The sequence below is a fragment of the Henckelia pumila genome, chromosome 3 (genome assembly GCF_033568475.1).
Source record: "Henckelia pumila isolate YLH828 chromosome 3, ASM3356847v2, whole genome shotgun sequence".
NCBI classification, from domain to species: Eukaryota; Viridiplantae; Streptophyta; class Magnoliopsida; order Lamiales; family Gesneriaceae; genus Henckelia; species Henckelia pumila.
The window spans coordinates 53,624,280-53,643,979 of record NC_133122.1 but is presented as its reverse complement, the minus strand read 5'-3'; the positions used below and the strand labels follow the sequence as shown (position 1 = coordinate 53,643,979).

General features: G+C 36.0%; 2 protein-coding genes across 2 annotated transcripts; both read left to right on the top strand.

Annotated features, from left to right (window-relative positions):
• Window positions 1–333: 333 nt before the first annotated feature.
• On the top strand, window positions 334–3,119 carry LOC140892748 (uncharacterized). The gene is made up of 5 exons (XM_073301724.1): window positions 334–473; window positions 558–631; window positions 1,360–1,495; window positions 1,763–2,077; window positions 2,602–3,119. The coding sequence occupies exons 1-5, from the start codon at window positions 366–368 to the stop codon at window positions 2,872–2,874; spliced, it is 906 nt and encodes a 301-aa protein (XP_073157825.1). The 5' UTR covers window positions 334–365; the 3' UTR covers window positions 2,875–3,119.
• Window positions 3,120–4,614: 1,495 nt separating this feature from the next.
• LOC140891169 (uncharacterized) lies at window positions 4,615–8,138 on the top strand. Its single transcript, XM_073299512.1, has 8 exons — window positions 4,615–4,857; window positions 5,289–5,797; window positions 5,894–5,966; window positions 6,109–6,189; window positions 6,278–6,341; window positions 7,017–7,104; window positions 7,204–7,288; window positions 7,798–8,138. Exons 1-8 carry the CDS (start codon window positions 4,702–4,704, stop codon window positions 7,879–7,881), a joined length of 1,140 nt encoding a protein of 379 aa, XP_073155613.1. The 5' UTR covers window positions 4,615–4,701; the 3' UTR covers window positions 7,882–8,138.
• Window positions 8,139–19,700: the final 11,562 nt, after the last annotated feature.

The window sequence follows — 19,700 nt, the reverse complement described above, 5'->3', positions numbered from 1 at the left end:
ATTTTAAGAAAAAAATTTTATTGTAGGGATTTATAAAAAAGTTAGGTTTGAGTTTAGGGATTTATTCACAATTTACTCTTAATTTAACTCTTAATTTAACCTCAAAAAGTCTATAATCTAAAACTATAATATAGACTCTGTTTTATTTACTTAAGATGGTCTGGTTATTGTAATATTTAATTTTTCTGGGGTCGGAATCAAAAAATTCCTTTCATTTTAAATCGTGACCAACAATTGATACAATGGTCAAATGTGTAAATCATCTCTATACCATTTATATATATAAAAAAATATCTAATTTAAAACAAAATTATAATGGTACGTCCCCTCTTACCAAATTCAAAAGTCGAACGGCGCAATAGCAAATGGAGAGAAGAAAGCCTCACACTTCCACCTCAGATCTGCTCACCTGGTCGGACACTACGGCCGCCGCCGCCGAGTCTTCTGCTTCCCGCTCCCTACGTCCTAGCCAGGTACCACCGCATTACGTTCTTGCGTCACTGTTTATTTCTTCGCCGACCTCACTCACACGCATATATTTTTGTCACTTTGAGTAGCCGTCGGATGGAATTACAAAGGTGTTGTTTGGAGGTCAGATCACTGAAGAGGAAGCCGAAATTCTTAATCGGAGGTAATGTTTTCTCGATAATTTGTCTTTGCTGGATCTTCTTGTGTCAGTAATTTGAGTGTGATACTATTTTATCTATCTTCATTACAAATCACCAGCTGCAGCACTGAGATATTTTTTGAAATTGTGCTGCTGCTGCGTCATTTTTAAAGTTTGTTTCGGTCTTACTAATTACTTGTTTTGTCAAAATTATCCAACCCAATACGAGGAAAACAAACCATGGAATAAACTTACACCCAAGCACATATAATTTTATGCATATTTTCCAGTAATTCATCCGAGTTTGCTCTATTATAGTTTCTAGCCACATTTTTTGTGTACGAATAACACAATTAATATAAATTCTGTGTGCCTGTCATATTATACGATGATAGCAATCTCTATGAAGCTTTTCTCTAATTCATTATAAATCTAATTTTGGAATGAATAGAAGCTTAAAAAAAAGATATTTTCCCTTTTATGTATTCTCAATTTTCAATTTGGGAAAAATGGAAAAGGTTTGGAGAGGTTACATTTAAATAAAGAAAGTAGATATTTTTGGAAGTACACCATGGTAGTTTTTACATGGCTCTCAAGTTTAATTACAGAGTAGAGCTTTATTCAGAAAATTTAAAAGTAGTTGGCATTGAAGTAAATACTGGTTGTGCCCCTGGATTATGGACAGAAAAAAAGGAAAATCAAATTCAATGTTATGTTGCACGCGTAGAAATAAAACAGTTTGCTGCTTTCAGGAAGCCTAGTTCAGGCTATAAAATGAAGGAGATGACTGGAAGCAAAATATTTGCTACTGACGGAGAAAATGGTGATTCAGAACCTGGTAGATTTGATGGTAATTTTAATGGTCGAACTTCTGTCCGAATTGTGCAGGTATACATTTTTTATTTCTTTTTTTTTTCCCTTTAATTATGTTTTAGCCATAGTTACTTTATGGATATCAGCATCCGTTGACAAAAGGAGGTGCAGGGATGAAAGTTAATTCAAAAAATTTGGAGGGGATGAAATCATATTTTTGTGAATACAAGTAAAAAAAAATTCCAAGAGGGGTTGGGGATGCCAACCACACCAGTGTTTGTCGTGCAGTCTCAAAACCATACCTAAATTTCTTCCTTGTCGTTTTTCCTCTTCCACTAACAGCAAGCTGCCAATGGAATAAGCCAGATATCATTTGGCACCGAAGAAAGAGTTTCTCCTAAGAAACCAACTTCTGTCCCAGAGGTTGCGAAACAGCGTGAATTGAGTGGAACACTGGAAAATGAGTCGGAAAGCAAACTCAAGAAGCTTCTGTCTGATGCTAAATGTAAGGAGCTTAGTGGGAATGACATATTTGGCCCTACTCCCGAAATTCCTCCTCGATCTTTGGCATCTGCACGAAATGTGGAACCAAAACATATCAAAGATATGGACGAGCCCGCTCCACGAAGTTTACGCACTTCTGTCAAAGTTTCTAATGTGAGTCCAATTTATTAGACATTATTTTTTTCTTTTCGATTCCTGCAAATCTCTTGCTTTCTTCGTGATTCATTCTCCATGATTCATAGCTTTTGAAGAGCATATGTAAAAATTTCAACATGAACTACTAAATTTCATGACTAGATAAAAGAATGAAAGATACACCGCATCGATCACTCAGTCACTTACATTAATTAAACTTTTCTGCAAACTTTCACATCGGACCTTGAACTACTAATTGAATCTTTTCATTTTTCTATGACCTGTAGTCTTCAAATCTCGTAGACTTTGTTTCAACAAGCAGATGTGGGCCTATAATTTGTGGAGATCTAAATCACTGATGATGTAAATGATTTATAAATTTCATTTATTTATGATCTATCTAATTACACATCTCCTCCAGTCTCCTTGATATTGTCTCCTTATTATCCACATTCCCTGTCGGCTGTCACAGGGATGGATCATTTTTTCTCGTCTGTGTTCATATATTCTTATCAGAAATAAACTTCATTGCTCAATTGCAGCCTGCTGGAGGTCAAAGCAACATCTTGTTTGGTGAGGAACCTGAGGTGAGGGCACCAAAGAAACTCCATGACCAGAAGTTTGCCGAGTTGACAGGTACTGACATATTCAGAGGAGATGTTCCTCCAGGATCTGCTGAGAAGCCATTGAGTGAGGCCAAGTTGAAAGAAATGAGCGGCAGCAACATATTTGAAGATGGCAAGGTTAAGTCGAGGGATTACTTCGGTGGTGTCCGCAAGCCCCCTGGTGGAGAGAGCAGCATTGCGTTGCTTTAGCCTCGAGTGCTGCAATTGCGTAGATGTTAAGTTTCTTGAGTATGGTGATCTAACAAGTTTTAGATTAGTATCATGGAAGCTGAAACCAGTTGGACTATTTATCAAATTTCTTGTATTCATTGGATGTTTGTTCCAAATTCAAGGTGTCATTTTTAAGTTAGAAGTGTATCATTTAGATTATTATTGTTATTTTTTTTTCGGGAAAAATCCCGGTTCAGTCCTAAATGTTTGAACACATTTCCGGTTCAGTCCTAAAAGTTTGAACGTTCTCGGTTTGGTCCCAATTTTTTTCCAAAAATTCCCGATTCAGTTCTAAATGTTTTTATGTTTCCGATTTGGTCCCAATATTTTAAAAAATTTTCGGTTTGGTTCTTCTATTTACAAACAAAGCGTGATAAAAAAAACTTACAAACAAAAGAAAAAGTTAAATAAAATAGAAGGTAATAATAATAATAATAATAATAATAATAATAATAATAATAATAAATGAACAATAATTTTTTTCAAATGAAAATATAATATAAATTATGCAAAATAAAATTATAGAATAAAAAAATAATTGAACCGTGCAATCTTATAGTTAAAAACATTATGAATTACAAACAAATAAACAAATTTTATAGCAAATAACTAGTATTACTTATTTCACAAAAATATTTGAAATTTTCAATAAATTTTTCAAGAGAAGAATACTTATGGTTAACAATTGAGAAAATATAATGAATTATTTGACCACCGTTAAAGTAGTGATATGAAATTAAGTTTTATTTAATAGTAATTTTTTATCAAATACTAATTATTTAAATTATAAAAAGAATTTTAAAAAGATATATATATTTTTCCAACCTCCAAATTTTTTCTTAAATGTGCAAGCATCATGAATGAGAATATAACAAAATTAATAGAAATGTGAAATAATATCATTAAATTTTAATTCTTCAAGTTTCGTTTATTTTATTTAAGTTTTTATTTTGTAGCATCATGAATTTAATATTTTCATTTTGAACATTGTGTAAAATTGATTTAAATTTGGATAAAAACTCTAATAAATTTATGTTTTATTTACAACTTGTTTAATGTTAAATATATAATAAATAATATAAAACTCAATCATAAATGATATAACACTACGCGGTGTTAGTTTTAACACATGAGTAGATGGAATGATCAAACCTGGATATTTTGAGAAATATTTGGCACAAAATCTGCAATGTAAAAATATTTAGGACTGAACCGGGAACTTTTAGGAAATATTTAGGATCAAACCGGAAACGTATAAACATTTAGGACTGAACCGGGAACTTTTAGAAAATATTTAGGACCAAACCGGGAACGTCCAAACATTTAGGACTGAACCGGAAATGTGTCCAAATATTGAGGACTGAAACGAGATTTTGCCCTTTTTTTCCTTGAATAAGTTAGATCCTGGTAAGATAGAACAATAATTAGAAGTTACTTAATTCAAACTCCAGCTACTAATCTATTGTATTGTATGTATATACCGTACGTGCCTACAAAATTTATCGACCTTGATAGCATATATCAACACAACGATGCATGTTACAACTTACAAGTTTCCCAAGGGCGAAAATATTTTATCTTATATATTATTATTATTATTATTATTATTAAAAAAAAAAGACAGAATCAAAGGGCCAGAGCCTTATTGGTCCGGAGCGTCATTCTTTATTATTATGTTGGGTAGTGTAATTTCAATTTTTGCAAACAACAAAAGGGAGATGGGTTACGTAATAAGTTAAGCCGGAAGTGAAAAAAAATCAATAATCACCGCATTCGAGTAGAATTCTCCTCAGGAGAGAGTGTGGGATGGGGAGGGAGCAGCAGCAAGAAGATGATGATATTATCGTGAAGAAGCAGTCCAAATCTTTGAAGACCAAAGCAGCGCATTTTGTATCTGATCTTACCACTGTTTTACTCAACCCCATTTCTGATAGACCCTCCAAGGCTCGCCCGCCTCCTCATGTAATTTCTTCTTGGAATCTGATTTTGTTTTCTGCTCTCTCATTTTGGTGTTATATATGTTTGTAAATTTGTTTCTTTTCTTTCAGTTTCATCGTAATTTGTGGGCTTCGGTCCTGGTTATTATTTTTGGCTTTTGAAATTTCTATCTTGAAGTCGATTGTTAGGGTTTTATAGTGGCTTTATGTGTGTAGTTGATTGTTTAGCTTTCAATAGCTTTGTGCTGTTGGTATTTTGAAACATAAGTCTGTGTTGACCGGTGGAGTTATAATTTTGTGACCGTGAACTTGCTATAAGAAAGGGGGAGGAATGTTTTCAATCCACGGTGTCTGTTTGTTATCCTAGTTGAATAATGGCACACGCTTTACTGGACTTGGTGAACAACTAGATAAACCATGACTCTCCCTCCTATTTTTTTTATTCATTTTTGATAGGATGATGCGGATGATAGTGAACATAGCCAGTCAGAATTGGAGGGTTCCGTGGAATCTGTCGATGCTCCTGATACATCATCATTTACCGCATTCTTGTATTCTCTATTAGCCTCCTCTGAATCTCAGGATGCACCTACCTCAAGTGAAAAAAGTGCTTCTCAAGACGATGAACTGAAGACACAATCGGAACCAATAACGAGAGAAAATGTCAAAAAGAGAAGTATTTTCTCGAAGGGTAAACAATCCCTGGGCAGAGCATTCAATCAAGCTGCTAAATTTGGTGGTTTTCAAAATCAAGCCCCCAAAACCAGTTCTGTTGGTAATGGGAATAGCTCTAATGTTTCTGTAGATGAGGGGATCGCCATGCAAACGTTAAAGGAATCTCAATGTTCAGAAATGCTCCCTGGAACTTCTGAACCATCAGTGCTTCTCTCTGAGAAGACACGAAGCGTCCTTTATGCTGCACTACCTGTAATTGTTCAGGGGCGGAAATGGATGTTATTGTACAGGTCCAATATTTGTGAACTTTTGTTTGATATGTGTCTTGTTTTAGTTTCATTTGTCCGTTCATTTCACTTTAATCACTTTATGCCATTAACTTTTAGTACGTGGAGGCATGGCATCTCTCTTTCGACACTATACAGGAGAAGTATGCTTTGGCCTGGCCTCAGCCTGCTGGTAATATTCACAGAAACAATTTTTAAAGTTCTATGGCGCAGGAAAATCATGCAATATAAAATAAACATTATATCGAATGAGGTGATAATTGTCTCCGCTTGGGGCGCATACATGTGTTTATGTTTCCCATTGTTAATTTTAGGTTGTTGGGGACCGAAATGGAGCGGTGTTTGGTGGCTTGGTTGAGGCACCTTTGAGACCAATAAATAAGCGAAAGTATCAGGTAGTTTCGAATCTATAAGTTCTCAGTTGCAAACAGAATGAAGTTAATTTAATCACTTTCACCTAATCCAGAGCTGAATTTGTAATAGGGAACAAATGATTCATTTGTTTTCACTGATACCTCTGGGCAACCTCTCATATTTCGTCCAACAGGTATCAATTCCTCCTTGGTCTCTCTCATATTGAGTTTCTGGATGATCCCTTTTTAATTAACGGAATAACTTTGAGCAGTTGCAAACTTGGAATGAAAATATTTAGGTTGGAGATTTCTTATATAAGTTCTTGGTATGATTTGGACCGCACCATTGAACATTGGTTATGATTTGCCTTAATATGGTAGTTTTATGTCACTTTATCATTTGGAGAGAGGAAAAATATGCCTCACTAATCCTGTCGAATTTTTTTTACCATCCTACGATGGTCACAAGCTGACAGCCCATGTATTCTTCAAGAGTCTTTAAATTCTGACATTATGTTATCATAGAATCCTTTATCAATGAAGCATCAACATCGAGAACTGATCTTAACACCTAGTATTTCACTCATATGAATTTGCGCTGCATCACAAAATTCCTAGAACCCTCATTCTTGCTGGCAAATCTTCTTAAATAAAGTATTGTTACAGCTTATGAATAATCCTTTCTGGTGTTGTATGTTGTCACTAATATGGCCTCAGTTTGTAAGGTGTCCATTATGTTTTTTCTGGACTCATTTCTTTTTCTAAATTTTTTTTTCCCTGTTTTTTCCCCCCTGTTCTGATGAGATTGGGATCAATAACTCCATAACCTGCTTTGTTATTTTATTCTGACTTGTAAGCCCATAAAACAGGAATAAATCGGTATTTTACATTGTGCAATTCGGAGTATCTGGCCTTGGGCGGGGGCAGTCATTTTGCACTCTATTTGGATGGAGATCTGTAAGCTTTCACTTGCTTTGGTATTAAAATATACATAACATCATCATTTCTTTGTTTCTTTTCCTTGCATTCAATCATCTCCTCCTGATTGCGCTATAGATTGAATGGGTCAAGTTCGTCTTCAGAAACATATGGTAACCCGTGCTTATCACATTCCCAAGATTTCGAAGTGAAGGAAATTGAGGTATTCAATAAACCTTCAGCCCCTCCAACACCCCCTCGTTTCTTGACGTTCACATGCAATTTGCTTATGCCCTTTATTCATAAAATGCTCGATGGTGCGGTTGTGTTAAATTAATATATATATTTTTTTGAAAGAGTGTTAAATTAGTATTAAATCATAAAATTCTGGTTAACTGAGCTCCATGAGGTTGAGTATTTGAGAGAAACAAATAATAAAATAGAGTCTGATTCGCAAAATGCCTTATATTTTGTAAAGTTGGTCTTGAGTGCTTTTCACATTCGCCACCAGCTAATTACCAACCAACATGCTCATGGCTCACATGTAAGGGAAGGAGTAAATTGTACAAGTATAGTATAATTCAATCACGTTTTGCGAGGTTGAGCTTTCTGAAGAATTGATATCCAACAATTCTGAGTGATCGAAGGTTCAAGTACTGAACGAATATTCAAACGTCTATTCATGTGAGAACTTCTTGGAGTCATCTTTTGTTTTTTTTGTTTCCACAACAGCTATGGGGCTTTGTGTATGCTTCCAAGTACGAAGAGTTGATAGCATCATCTCGAACAGAGTCCCAAGGAATTTGCCACTGGTAAAAGATTCTTGATACGATATCAACTTGTATTTCTCTCTCGATGTGATGTAGTTGCCTTGTAAAGACGAGCTTTGCAGTTGTACAGATATGTGCGAAGTTGTGTTGTACATATGTATAATAAATTGGGTTTCTGCTTGTTTCTCCTTTTTCCTCGGTTTTGGCCGTATACTGTTTCACTGGTGTTACTGTTGTCCTCTTAGCTTCTTTGTTGGTTCGACAAAACGAGCAGTGAGAATCTACAAGCTAATTATTTTTTTATATATAGATTATACTATATGCTATATGCTATATGCTATATGCTACACCATTTCGACACATTCCATATAAATTTAATTGGAAGTGTATTTATTACCGATATATTGGGATGGATCGAGTAGGGGGGACACAAATGTCACGATAGTTTTTAAAACACACACCAAATTGGCAAAATGGTTAACGTGTTTTTTCCTTTGTTTTTGTTTTGTTTTTTTTTTTTTGACAGAATATTGTTTGAGACATACACATTCTTTGAAATAAACATCAAAATTTTAAATATGTTATAAATATATTATTATTTATAGATGATTATCTTATTAAAGATACGTGATCAAGATAAATATGTAAAAATAATATTTGTACAGATTTGTATCTTGTAATCTTTTTTTATGAATTTTCTCTTTTTTCATGAATTCTCTCTACCCATCTCTCTTATTCTTTTATAATTTATAACATGTTATCAGCACGATGCTGTAACCAACTGAGAATGAAAATAATTCTCGTTTTATTGATGCTATTGGAATAGCACAACGTGTTATCAATACTCAAATTTATGAGAGATATTCATTGGTTCTCTAGAAGTAGCACAAAAAGAGATATTCATTGGTGCTCCAGAAGTAGCACAATGAAATAATTGATATATTGGTGCCCATAAAATATCATAAATATGTTAATGGCTATAAAGTAGCACAACATGATTTTATATTGAGAATTTGAAGAAATTCATGATCATGATATAATATACTGAGAATTTTGAGAGATTCATGATTTCAATTTTGATATATCGAAATATATTCATGAATTCATGATATAATATATTGAATATTAAGATATTCAAGATTAAGATCTGATATAAGATCAAATATATCGAGAATCTAAAGAGATTCTTAGTTATAATATAATATATTGAGAATCTGAATAGATTCATGATAAATATATGATATATGATTTCGTATATCAAGAAAATGAAAAAATCATGATTGATATCTGATATGATATCCAAGATCTATAAATATCATTGAAAAAATAGATCTTATGTCAAAGTGTATCAATATTGAAATATTAATAAAAAGATGCAAGATTTGATAATATTCGTGAAGAATATTAATATAAGATCCAAGATTTGGAAATATTTTCGAATAATATAATTTAATGCCTTTTTGGTTGTTGAGGATCTTATGAATAATAAATTTAGTACAATTTCTCAATGCATATCGATATATGATCTAAAATTGTCAATATCCATAAGAAAATATTATTAAAGATATATGTGACAAATATATCAAAAGATATGTACTTGATATCGATTCAAATAATATATTTGTTAATGTTCTAAAAGAAACATTATCTATTATTTGTCACACTTTTTATGAAAAGTGATCATGATTTTGTAGTAACCCAGAACTCATTTTAAGATAATAATATGTTAAATAACCAATTTCGGGATTTAATCGACTTCAGAAGCAAGAAATGAAATTTCATTGTCTGAGCCAGTTCGAACGATCCGAAGAGGACTTCGGACGGCCCGAACTTGACCACCGGGGGCTCCGAAGGTGAGCTTATTAACTTCGGAGTTAAGGCTGGTTCGGACGATCCGAACTCAAGTTCGGACGGCCCGAACTTGTTCGTGCCAAGTAGGCAGGATTACTCAGCAATGAATTTTGACAAATGTCGGACTTAGAGCACTTCGGACGACCCGAAGTAGAGATCGGATGATCCGAACTCGACGTGTCTCGCATGCAGACAGTGAGTTGGATCGGAAGATCCGAACTCAGGTTCAGAGGGCCCGAACTCGTCCGAAACTTTTCCTATAAATAGGGCTCTTCAGAGTCATAATTTGAATACGAATTCCCGAGGTTCCTTCTTCAGTTATATAGTGTGAGATATACACTTGAGGGCCCTATCGGTTATAATAGAGGTTCTGGAATAATCAAGGAGTGGTTATAGTCATCCGGGACTAGCGACTCCAAAGGGCTATCTACGGACGAAGGTATGGTCCGGAAATCTATTTAAATTTTGGGAGTACTTATTAGCTTAGTTAAGGCTTATAGAATTTATGTAGTGATACGGTGAACTTTTGAATATAGGCTTGGAACCTAGGATCATACTATACTTAAACTAGCCTAGAGGTACGTACACATTAACTGAGATTGCCAGCGAGTATACATGTTTATATGTTGCATTAATTTGGCATTATTATATGGCATGATATATGATTTACCGCTTTCTATATTCATATGTCATGTGCATATACACGTTGAGCTTATACCTTGTTATACCTGACTATAGAGCCGCTCAGCTCTATATTCGATAGTCTGTCACTGAGAGTACCGCGACGGCGGGGGCATTTATGTCTATCTACTCTGGTGTACTTGACGAGTGTGGTTGCACCCAGAGGTTGATCCGTGCGGTGGCAGCACTCATGTGGCGCCGGTACTGAGCATGACTTTTCAGATGACCATTTACCAGTCATCATGTTGCATGCATCATATTTATACGTGTACTCATGTTTATGTACTGGGCGTTAGCGCTCACGTCCTAGTTGTTCTCTTGGACAACCTATTCTATGGGGCAGGTCGCATGATGGACGGAGCTGTGGTTCAAGGAAGGATTAGGGAGCAGGCCTTGAGGAGTTAATTATACAGCAGGATTTGATATAGCTGTATAATGTTTACTATTAAGTATTTCGATATGGTTGTATCACTACTGATGAATAAGCTTGACACTTTTATACTAAGCTGATATGTAATTTATGGTTATGTTTCCGCACGTTTTACTCTGTTAAGTTATTTTGATGTATTAAGTTTAATGCATGCTATTAGTTGCAGTTAGTAGGTGATACCATGCAGGGTCACTACATTTTTGGTATCAGAGCATGCTTAGATTTTTGGATTAGTACTTGAGATTTAGAATTAGTAATTCTGGCGCATTTGGGATTTTAATGTGCAATTCTTTTCAGGATATGGCTGACGAGAGTCACGGTAGTATTGGCAAGGGAGGTGGTCATCATCATCGTCATCACCGCCATCATGATGATCAACATCGTCATCATGAGGGTAGACGTCGCTACTCTATCAATAAATTCATGCAAGTAGGACCGAAACTTTTGGTGGGAGGCGAGAATCCTGAACAAGCAAGAAGTTGGATGTCTAAACTCGAGAGTACTTTTCGTGCTTTCGATTGTACTGAGGATCAGAAATTGGAAGTTCTAAGATTTTTTCTAGAGGATCGAGCACGTTTTTGGTGGGATGCCAAAGCTGCTCAGGCACGTACTGAGAGAGGACAGGTGACTTGGGGAGATTTCTGTCAGCAGTTCCAGAAACTGTATTTTCCTCCAGCTGTTCGCCAAGCACGATCGATGGAGTTGCTTACTCTGAGGCAAGGATCAATGATTATTGATCAATATCAGCAACGATTTCTTGATCTGCTACCTTTCAGTCCTCATATTAATGAGAGTGATGCATCGAAGTATGATCTCTTTCTACAAGGCCTGAACCAAGATATCTACTCACAGGTTATTGTCTGTGATGACCCAGTATCTTATGAGACTTTGGTAAACCGTTGCCGTCTTGTGGAAACTAGCAACAGGCATGCACATTTGTTGATGCCAGCACAGCTTAGTGGATCATTTGAGCCTAGAGCTCAATCTGTTGTGCAATCTGGACCTACATCTTCTTCTACTCCTACTACTTCATCTGATCTCGTGGTTCACGAGGTATGTTCCGTTTTGGGAAGAAGAAGAAGAAGGAGGAGTTTTGTAGTCACTGCGGAAGGAAGCATCCTGCAGCTTCATGTCGGAGAGCTACTGGTGCTTGTTATATTTGCGGTCAGCAGGGACATCTGCGGAGAGATTCTCCTCAGCGCATGGGTTCTGCTAGTGGATCGGGATCACAGGTTGGATCTCAGGCTTCTACTTTTCCATGACAGCAGCCAGCACCACAGAGTTCTTCTGGTTACCATCCCCAGACTCAAGGGCAGGAATTTGCTTTGTCTCAAGAACAGGCTACTGAGGGAAGTGATCACATGTTTGCAGGTACCTTTCTGTTATGGGGTATTCCTGCACTTGTTTTAATTGATACTGGAGCATCGCATTCCTTTATTTTTAGTCGCTTTGTTAAGAGACATAGATTACCTTATGTATCATTAGATATGGATTTAGTTGTATCTACTCCGCTGGAGCAGGAGATAGTAACTAAGCGTCTAGTGATGAGTTGCCTTCTAGAGTTTGAGGGTAATGTATTGTCAGCTAATCTGATGATATTAGCGATGGCAGATTTTGATTGTATTTTGGGAATAGATTTACTGACTTTGTATCACGCTACTGTGGATTGTTATCAGCGTCTGGTACAATTTCATCCTGCTAAGGGTGATAGCTGGTATTTTTATGGTGAGGGTGCGCGACCTCCAATGCCACTTGTTTCGGCTCTGAAGGCATGTCATGTCTTGTAGTCAGGTGGGGAGGGCTACCTTATCTATGCAGTTGATATGTCCATGAGTAGTACGGGTATTGATCAGTTACCGGTAGTCAGTGAGTTTCCTGATGTATTTCCTGATGAGATTCCTGGTTTTCCTCCGGTGCAAGAGGTTGAATTTGGTATTGATTTAGTACCAGGAACTACGTCTATATCCCGAGCGCCTTATCGTCTAGCACCATCAGAGATGAGGGAATTGAAACAGCAGTTACAGGATATGCTTGATAAGGGATATATTCGTCTGAGTGTTTCTCCGTGGGGAGCACCTGTTTTGTTCGTCAAGAAGAAAGATGGATCAATGCGATTGTGTATTGATTACAGGCAGTTGAATCGTGTCACCATCAAGAATAAGTATCCTTTGCCGCGGATTGATGATCTATTCGATCAACTACAGGGTACTTCTGTTTACTCCAAGATAGATCTGAGATCTGGATACCACCAGATGCGGGTACGAGACTCAGATATTTCTACGACTGCTTTTAGGACCAGATACGGGCATTATGAATTTCTGGTTATGCCATTTGGTTTGACGAATGCACCAGCAGTCTTTATGAATCTGATGAATCAGGTATTTCGAGAATATCTGGATAGATTTGTCATCGTCTTCATTGATTATATTCTTGTCTATTCTCATGACAAGGATGAGCATGCACAGCATTTGAGGATTGTTTTACAAACGTTACGAGATAAGCAGCTGTATGCGAAATTGAGCAAGTGTGAATTCTGGCTTGATCGGGTAGTGTTTCTCGGTCATGTGATTTCTAATGAAGGGATATCTGTTGATCCTAGTAAGATAGAGATAGTGCTGAACTGGTCTCGTCCGACGACGGTTGCTGAGATTCGTAGTTTCTTGGGTCTAGCTGGATATTACCGTCGGTTCATCGAGAATTTTGCACAGTTGGCCAGACCTTTGACACAGCATACACGGAAAGATGTTGCCTTCATATGGTCCTTGGATTGTGAGGAGTCATTTCACGAGCTGCGTGGACGTCTTACTACTGCACCTGTGCTAGCTCTACCTTCTGGATCATGAGGTTATGTTGTCTATACTGATGCCTTTGGTCAGGGGTTAGGATGTATTCTGACACAGCATGGACATGTTATTGCCTATGCTTCTCGACAGTTGAAGACTTATGAGAGTAATTATCCAGTACATGATCTCGAGTTAGCCGCCATTGTATTTGCACTCAAGATCTGGAGGCATTATCTTTATGGCGAGAAATTTGAGATATTCACGGATCATAAGAGTTTGGAGTATTTATTCACTCAGGCGGAGTTGAATATGCGACAGAGACGCTGGATGGATCTTCTGAAGGATTATGATTGTGAAATCAAATATCATCCAAGTTCTATTAATCTTACTGTTGATGCCTTGAGTCGGCAGGTGAGACTTTCTGCACTTCAGACTAGTGAAGTATCTCATATGATTCAAGAGTGTTGTTCATTGAGTTTTACGCTCAAGCACAAGAAAGGGAGAAATGGGATTCGATTGTATACTATTTTGTCTGAGCCAGCATTGTATTCTCGGATCAGAGATGCTCAGATATCTGATGTTAAGACTCAGCGTTTGGCACGTTTAGCCAATGGAGTTAATACATCTGAAATTCATTTTCAGGCAGATGGTTTATTGTGCTTATCTAATCGAGTGGTTGTATCTAATGTTTCGGAGCTCAGGAACGATATTCTATCTCAAGCTCACAGGAGTCGATTATCAGTTCATCCTGGAAGCATGAAAATGTATAAGGACTTGCGAACTAGATTCTGGTGGAAAGAGATGAAGAGGAGTGTGTATCAATTTGTTTCAAGATGTTTGGTTTATCAACAGGTCAAGGCTGAACATCGACGACCAGGTGGATTATTGCAGAATCTTGAGATTCCCGAATGGAAGTGGGAGCATGTAACTATGGATTTTGTTACCCACTTGCCTATGAATTCACGTCAGTGTGATGCTATCTGGGTCGTTGTTGACCGTTTGACAAAATCAGCACACTTTATTCCTTATAACCGGGAGTATTATTATGATCGCATGGCACGTTTATACATCCAGGAGATAGTGCGATTGCATGGGATTCCAGTGAGCATAGTCAATGATAGAGACCCGCGATTTACCTCACGTTTTTGGGGTAGTTTTCAGGAGGCGTTGGGTACCACTCTGAGTTTGAGCACTGCATATCATCCGGAGACTGACGGACAGTCAGAGCGGACGATTCGTATATTGGAGGATATGCTACGTTCTTCTGTCATGGACTTTGGCTTATCTTGGCAGGATCAGTTACCTTTGATCGAATTTGCCTACAATAACAGTTATCATCGTAGTATTGATATGGCACCTTTCGAGGCATTGTACGATCGACGGTGTCGTACTCCGTTATTCTGGGATGAAGTCGGGGAACGACAAGTCGAGGATCCTGAATTGGTACAGCAGATTATAGACAAGGTAGATTTGATCAAGAATAGGATCAAAGTTGCTCAAGATAGACAGGCCAGTTATGCTAATATTTTTCGCAGGCCACTTCAGTTTGAGCCTGGTGAATATGTGTTTCTATGAGTATCACCTTTCAGGAAGGTGATGAGATTCGGCGTGAAAGGCAAGTTGTCTTCTCGTTTTATTGGACCTTTCCAGATACTGGAGAAGATCGGAGATGTTGCATATCGTTTGGCTTTACCGCCAAATCTTTCCAGTATACATAATGTTTTTCATGTGTCGTTACTTCGACAGTATATAGCTGATGAATCTCATGTGATTCAGTCTACAGATATTCAGCTAGAGCCAGATCTGTCTTTTGTTGAACGACCAATCCGTATCTTAGACAGAAAGGAGAAAGTTCTTCGGAACAATACTATACCACTTGTGATGGTACAGTGGCAGCGCCGAGGCGTTGAAGAAGCAACTTGGGAAACTGAGAGTCGTATGCAAGCAGAATATCCTGAGTTATTTGCTTTGTATTTTTGATTACCATGTAGTTGTAATTACAGTTATTGTAATAAAACGTGGTTTGATATTTCATATTGTTATTTTGATTTGTCTTTAGATGTTATTTCGCGGACGAAATATCTAAAGGTGGAGAGAATGTAGTAACCCAGAACTCATTTTAAGATAATAATATGTTAAATAACCAATTCCGGGATTTAATCGGACTTCAGAAGCAAGAAATGAAATTTCATTGTCTGAGCCAGTTCAGACGATCTGAAGAGGACTTTGGACGGCCCGAACTTGACCACCGGGGGCTCCGAAGGTGAGCTTGTTGACTTCGGAGTTAAGGCTGGTTCGGACGATCCGAACTCAAGTTCAGACGGCCTGAACTTGTTCGTGCCAAGTAGGCAGGATTACTCAGCAATGAATTTTGACAAATGTCAGACTTAGAGCACTTCGGACGACCCGAAGTGGAGATCGGATGATCCGAACTCGACGTGTCTCGCATGCAGACAGTGAGTTGGATTGAACGATCCGAACTCAGGTTTGGAGGGCCCGAACTCGTCCGAAACTTTTCCTATAAATAGGGCTCTTCGGAGTCATAATTTGAATACGAATTCCCGAGGTTCCTTCTTCAGTTATATAGTGTGAGATATACACTTGAGGGCCCTATTGGTTATAATAGAGGTTCTAGAATAATCAAGGAGTCGTTATAGTCATCCGGGACTAGCGACTCCAAAGGGCTATCTACGGACGAAGGTATGGTCCGGGAATCTATTTAAGTTTTGGGAGTACTTATTAGCTTAGTTAAGGCTTATAGAATTTATGTAGTGATACGGTGAACTTTTGAATATAGGCTTGGAACCTAGGATCATACTATACTTGAACTAGCCTAGAGGTACGTACACATTGACTGAGATTGCCAGCGAGTATACATGTTTATATGTTGCATTAATTTGGCATTATTATATGGCATGATATATGATTTACCGCTTTCTATATTCATATGGCATGTGCATATACACGTTGAGCCTATACCTTGTTATACCTGACTATAGAGCCGCTCAGCTCTATATTCGATAGTCTGTCATTGAGAGTACCGCGACGGCGGGGGCATTTATGTCTGTCTACTCTGGTGTACTTGACGAATGTGGTTGCACCCAGAGGTTGATCCGTGCGGTGGCAGCACTCATGTGGCGCCGGTACTGAGCATGACTTTTCAGATGACCCTTTACCAGTCATCATGTTGCATGCATCATATTTATACGTGTACTCATATTTATGTACTGGGCGTTAGCGCTCACGTCCTAGTTGTTATCTTGGACACCCTATTCCATGGGGCAGGTCGCAGGATGGACGGAGCTGGTGGTTCAAGGCAGGATTAGGGAGCAGGCCTTGAGGAGTTAGTTATACAGCAGAATTCGATATAGCTGTATAATGTTTATTTTTAAGTATTTCGATATGGTTGTATCACTACTGATGAATAAGCTTGACACTTTTATACTAAGCTGATATGTAATTTATGGTTATGTTTTCGCACGTTTTACTCTGTTAAGTTATTTTGATGTATTAAGTTTAATGCATGTTATTAGTTGTCAGTTAGTATGTGATACCATGCAGGGTCACTACAGATTTGATATTCAATGATAATAATTATATATCATTTCATAAATGGATCGTGTTTATATCTTATATTCCATATTTGATTTTATTATTTGGTTGATTCATGTTTGTATTTTTCGTTCGGAGTATGAATCCTAATGTATTGATTATATATATTTTAGATATTATATAAACTTTTGATTATAGTTTATAAATTCTATCAATATATTGCATGAGTTATTGCATTAATTGAATATGCAATTTGGTGAAAATTTTTCTAATTTTCTAATTTTTATATTTTAATAATATATTGGGTTGTTAAATCTTTATTTCATAAAATTTGATAATGAATTTAAATTACTCAATTTTGATTGTGAATATAAATTTTGAACTCTTTCAAAAATTTTTGATTAAGCTATTACTCTTTAAATGAATGATAAAATATTTTTATCACATGTTATTATCTTACATGTAGGAACATAAATTTAATGTGAGATGACATTTGTTATAGATTGAATGTCATTGTTGAAGGTAAAAGATCTACTTGGTGTATACAAGAATTTTAAAAGGTACGTCCGATTTCACAATTTTAATTATTTTAATATAATATATTATTTATATTATTTTGTTCAAGGAAAGACAATTATGACAATTGTCTAATTAATGTGGTCCATTCTTTTAAGTTAATGTGACAGTGCCAATGAACACAGTTGATACACTGTAGTTTAATTCTTCAAGGAATAATATGTCATCTCGTATGAAGCGAGATATGAATCATAAATTTCGCACAAAATATTGAGATATACGTCATAATCAAGTATTGTACTAAACGTATATCGGTATCTTGTATTACTACCGTACCTGAAAGTACGTAAAAAGATTTTTGATATCTATCAAGCAAGATATAAAAGTTTGTGGAGATCATTGATGTCTATCCAAATCATATGTTTCATCGTTTGTTGATTGAATGTTTGAAAGATCTATAAGATCGCTTGATTGACGATGAAAAAATATGATGTGCTTGATATTATAAAATAGTGATACACAATAATGACGTATATGTATTTTTGAATCTAGTAGATATTGATTTGGTTTAAATAATATATTACAAATCAATATTTCTAGAAGAGCTAAAGAGCTCCAAAAGTATCATTCATACAAATACTTTCAGAGTTTGGCATAATGGATTGAATTGAGCATTCAAATTATATAAATAGTTGAAAAACTATTGATAGTGCACAAAGTTGTTAATGAATAAGCCAAAAGTTCCTGGATCGATAAATATGAATGTTTTTGAATCAAAAATCCAGAAGATTTTATTAATTCTTATTGGCTTATCAAATTTGATGTCACTATCATTAGCTCAAATTGATAGAAAATCCCCATATTATCTGAAATGAATAAATAACGTGGTCCCACAAAGCGCAACATGATGTTTGCGAAAATACGTATTGAGAAAATTTCCAGAATATGTAATCAAGACAAGCTTGATCAAAAGAGGATATGCATATCAATTTCATGATTATAAATACATTGGTTTAGTTGATTTATTTTGCATCCAATCAACTATTAAACCATGAGAATAAATGCGTCATATTTGGGGATATCTGAAAGATATATTATAAATATTATGTCAAATGCTCATGTACTGAAAGTTAATGTTTGTGCGAGAAATGCACTACAATAAATCTTTTGAAGGGATTGTAAATATGTTGAAAATATATTGAATCTTATGATCAATTATCTTGAGAAATGAGATTTTATGACGCGACATTCTCATTTATTATTATTGTAAAACAATGTTTCCAACATTGAGAGAAGGAAATAGAAGCTACAAGAATATTTGAGATCGATCCCAATGAAATATAAAGTGAACATGATGTTCAAAGTTTAAATCTCAAATATATTATTTGATCTTGTGTATAAGATCGTTTAGCTTCATTTATGTTCAAGTTGAATAATTTAAATCGTCTTTAGTGACGAAGAACTCCTTTAAAGAAAATGAGTGAACATCTCAATGTCGAAAGAATAATGGAGGCTGGTCGTTATGAAATAAATCGACGTCCTGCAGGACCATATTTTATATTACTTGCAAGTAAATGGAAAAGGACGCTAGAAGCGTGAACGACCAATTATTTAAATGAATCTAATTTGGATTATGTTATTCATGAAGAATAACATGTATATCAAAATATGAGATTTCACAAATTATTTGGGATCGAAATGATATAATCATTCGTGTTTTTTGGTATTACGCAAAATGATGATTATTTTAAACTACAACTTGTTGAACTTTCAATAACAATGATATGTGGCAATATGAGCAAATATTAGCAAAGTTTCTCAAAGTATTTCAAGCGGATTATGATAAAATATTTGCACTTATCGTGGATGCACTGATTTGATGGTGATACATATAGAAACATCCTCGAAGGATTCGATGCTCAAAATATTATTTTTGTCAACTTGAAGAAGAATAAAATATATTTGGTCTTGAAGTACCATATATTTGACAAAATCAGCATCTAAATCAATTTTTGGCAAATAAGTGCATAAGATTGAAATATTAAGAGTTAA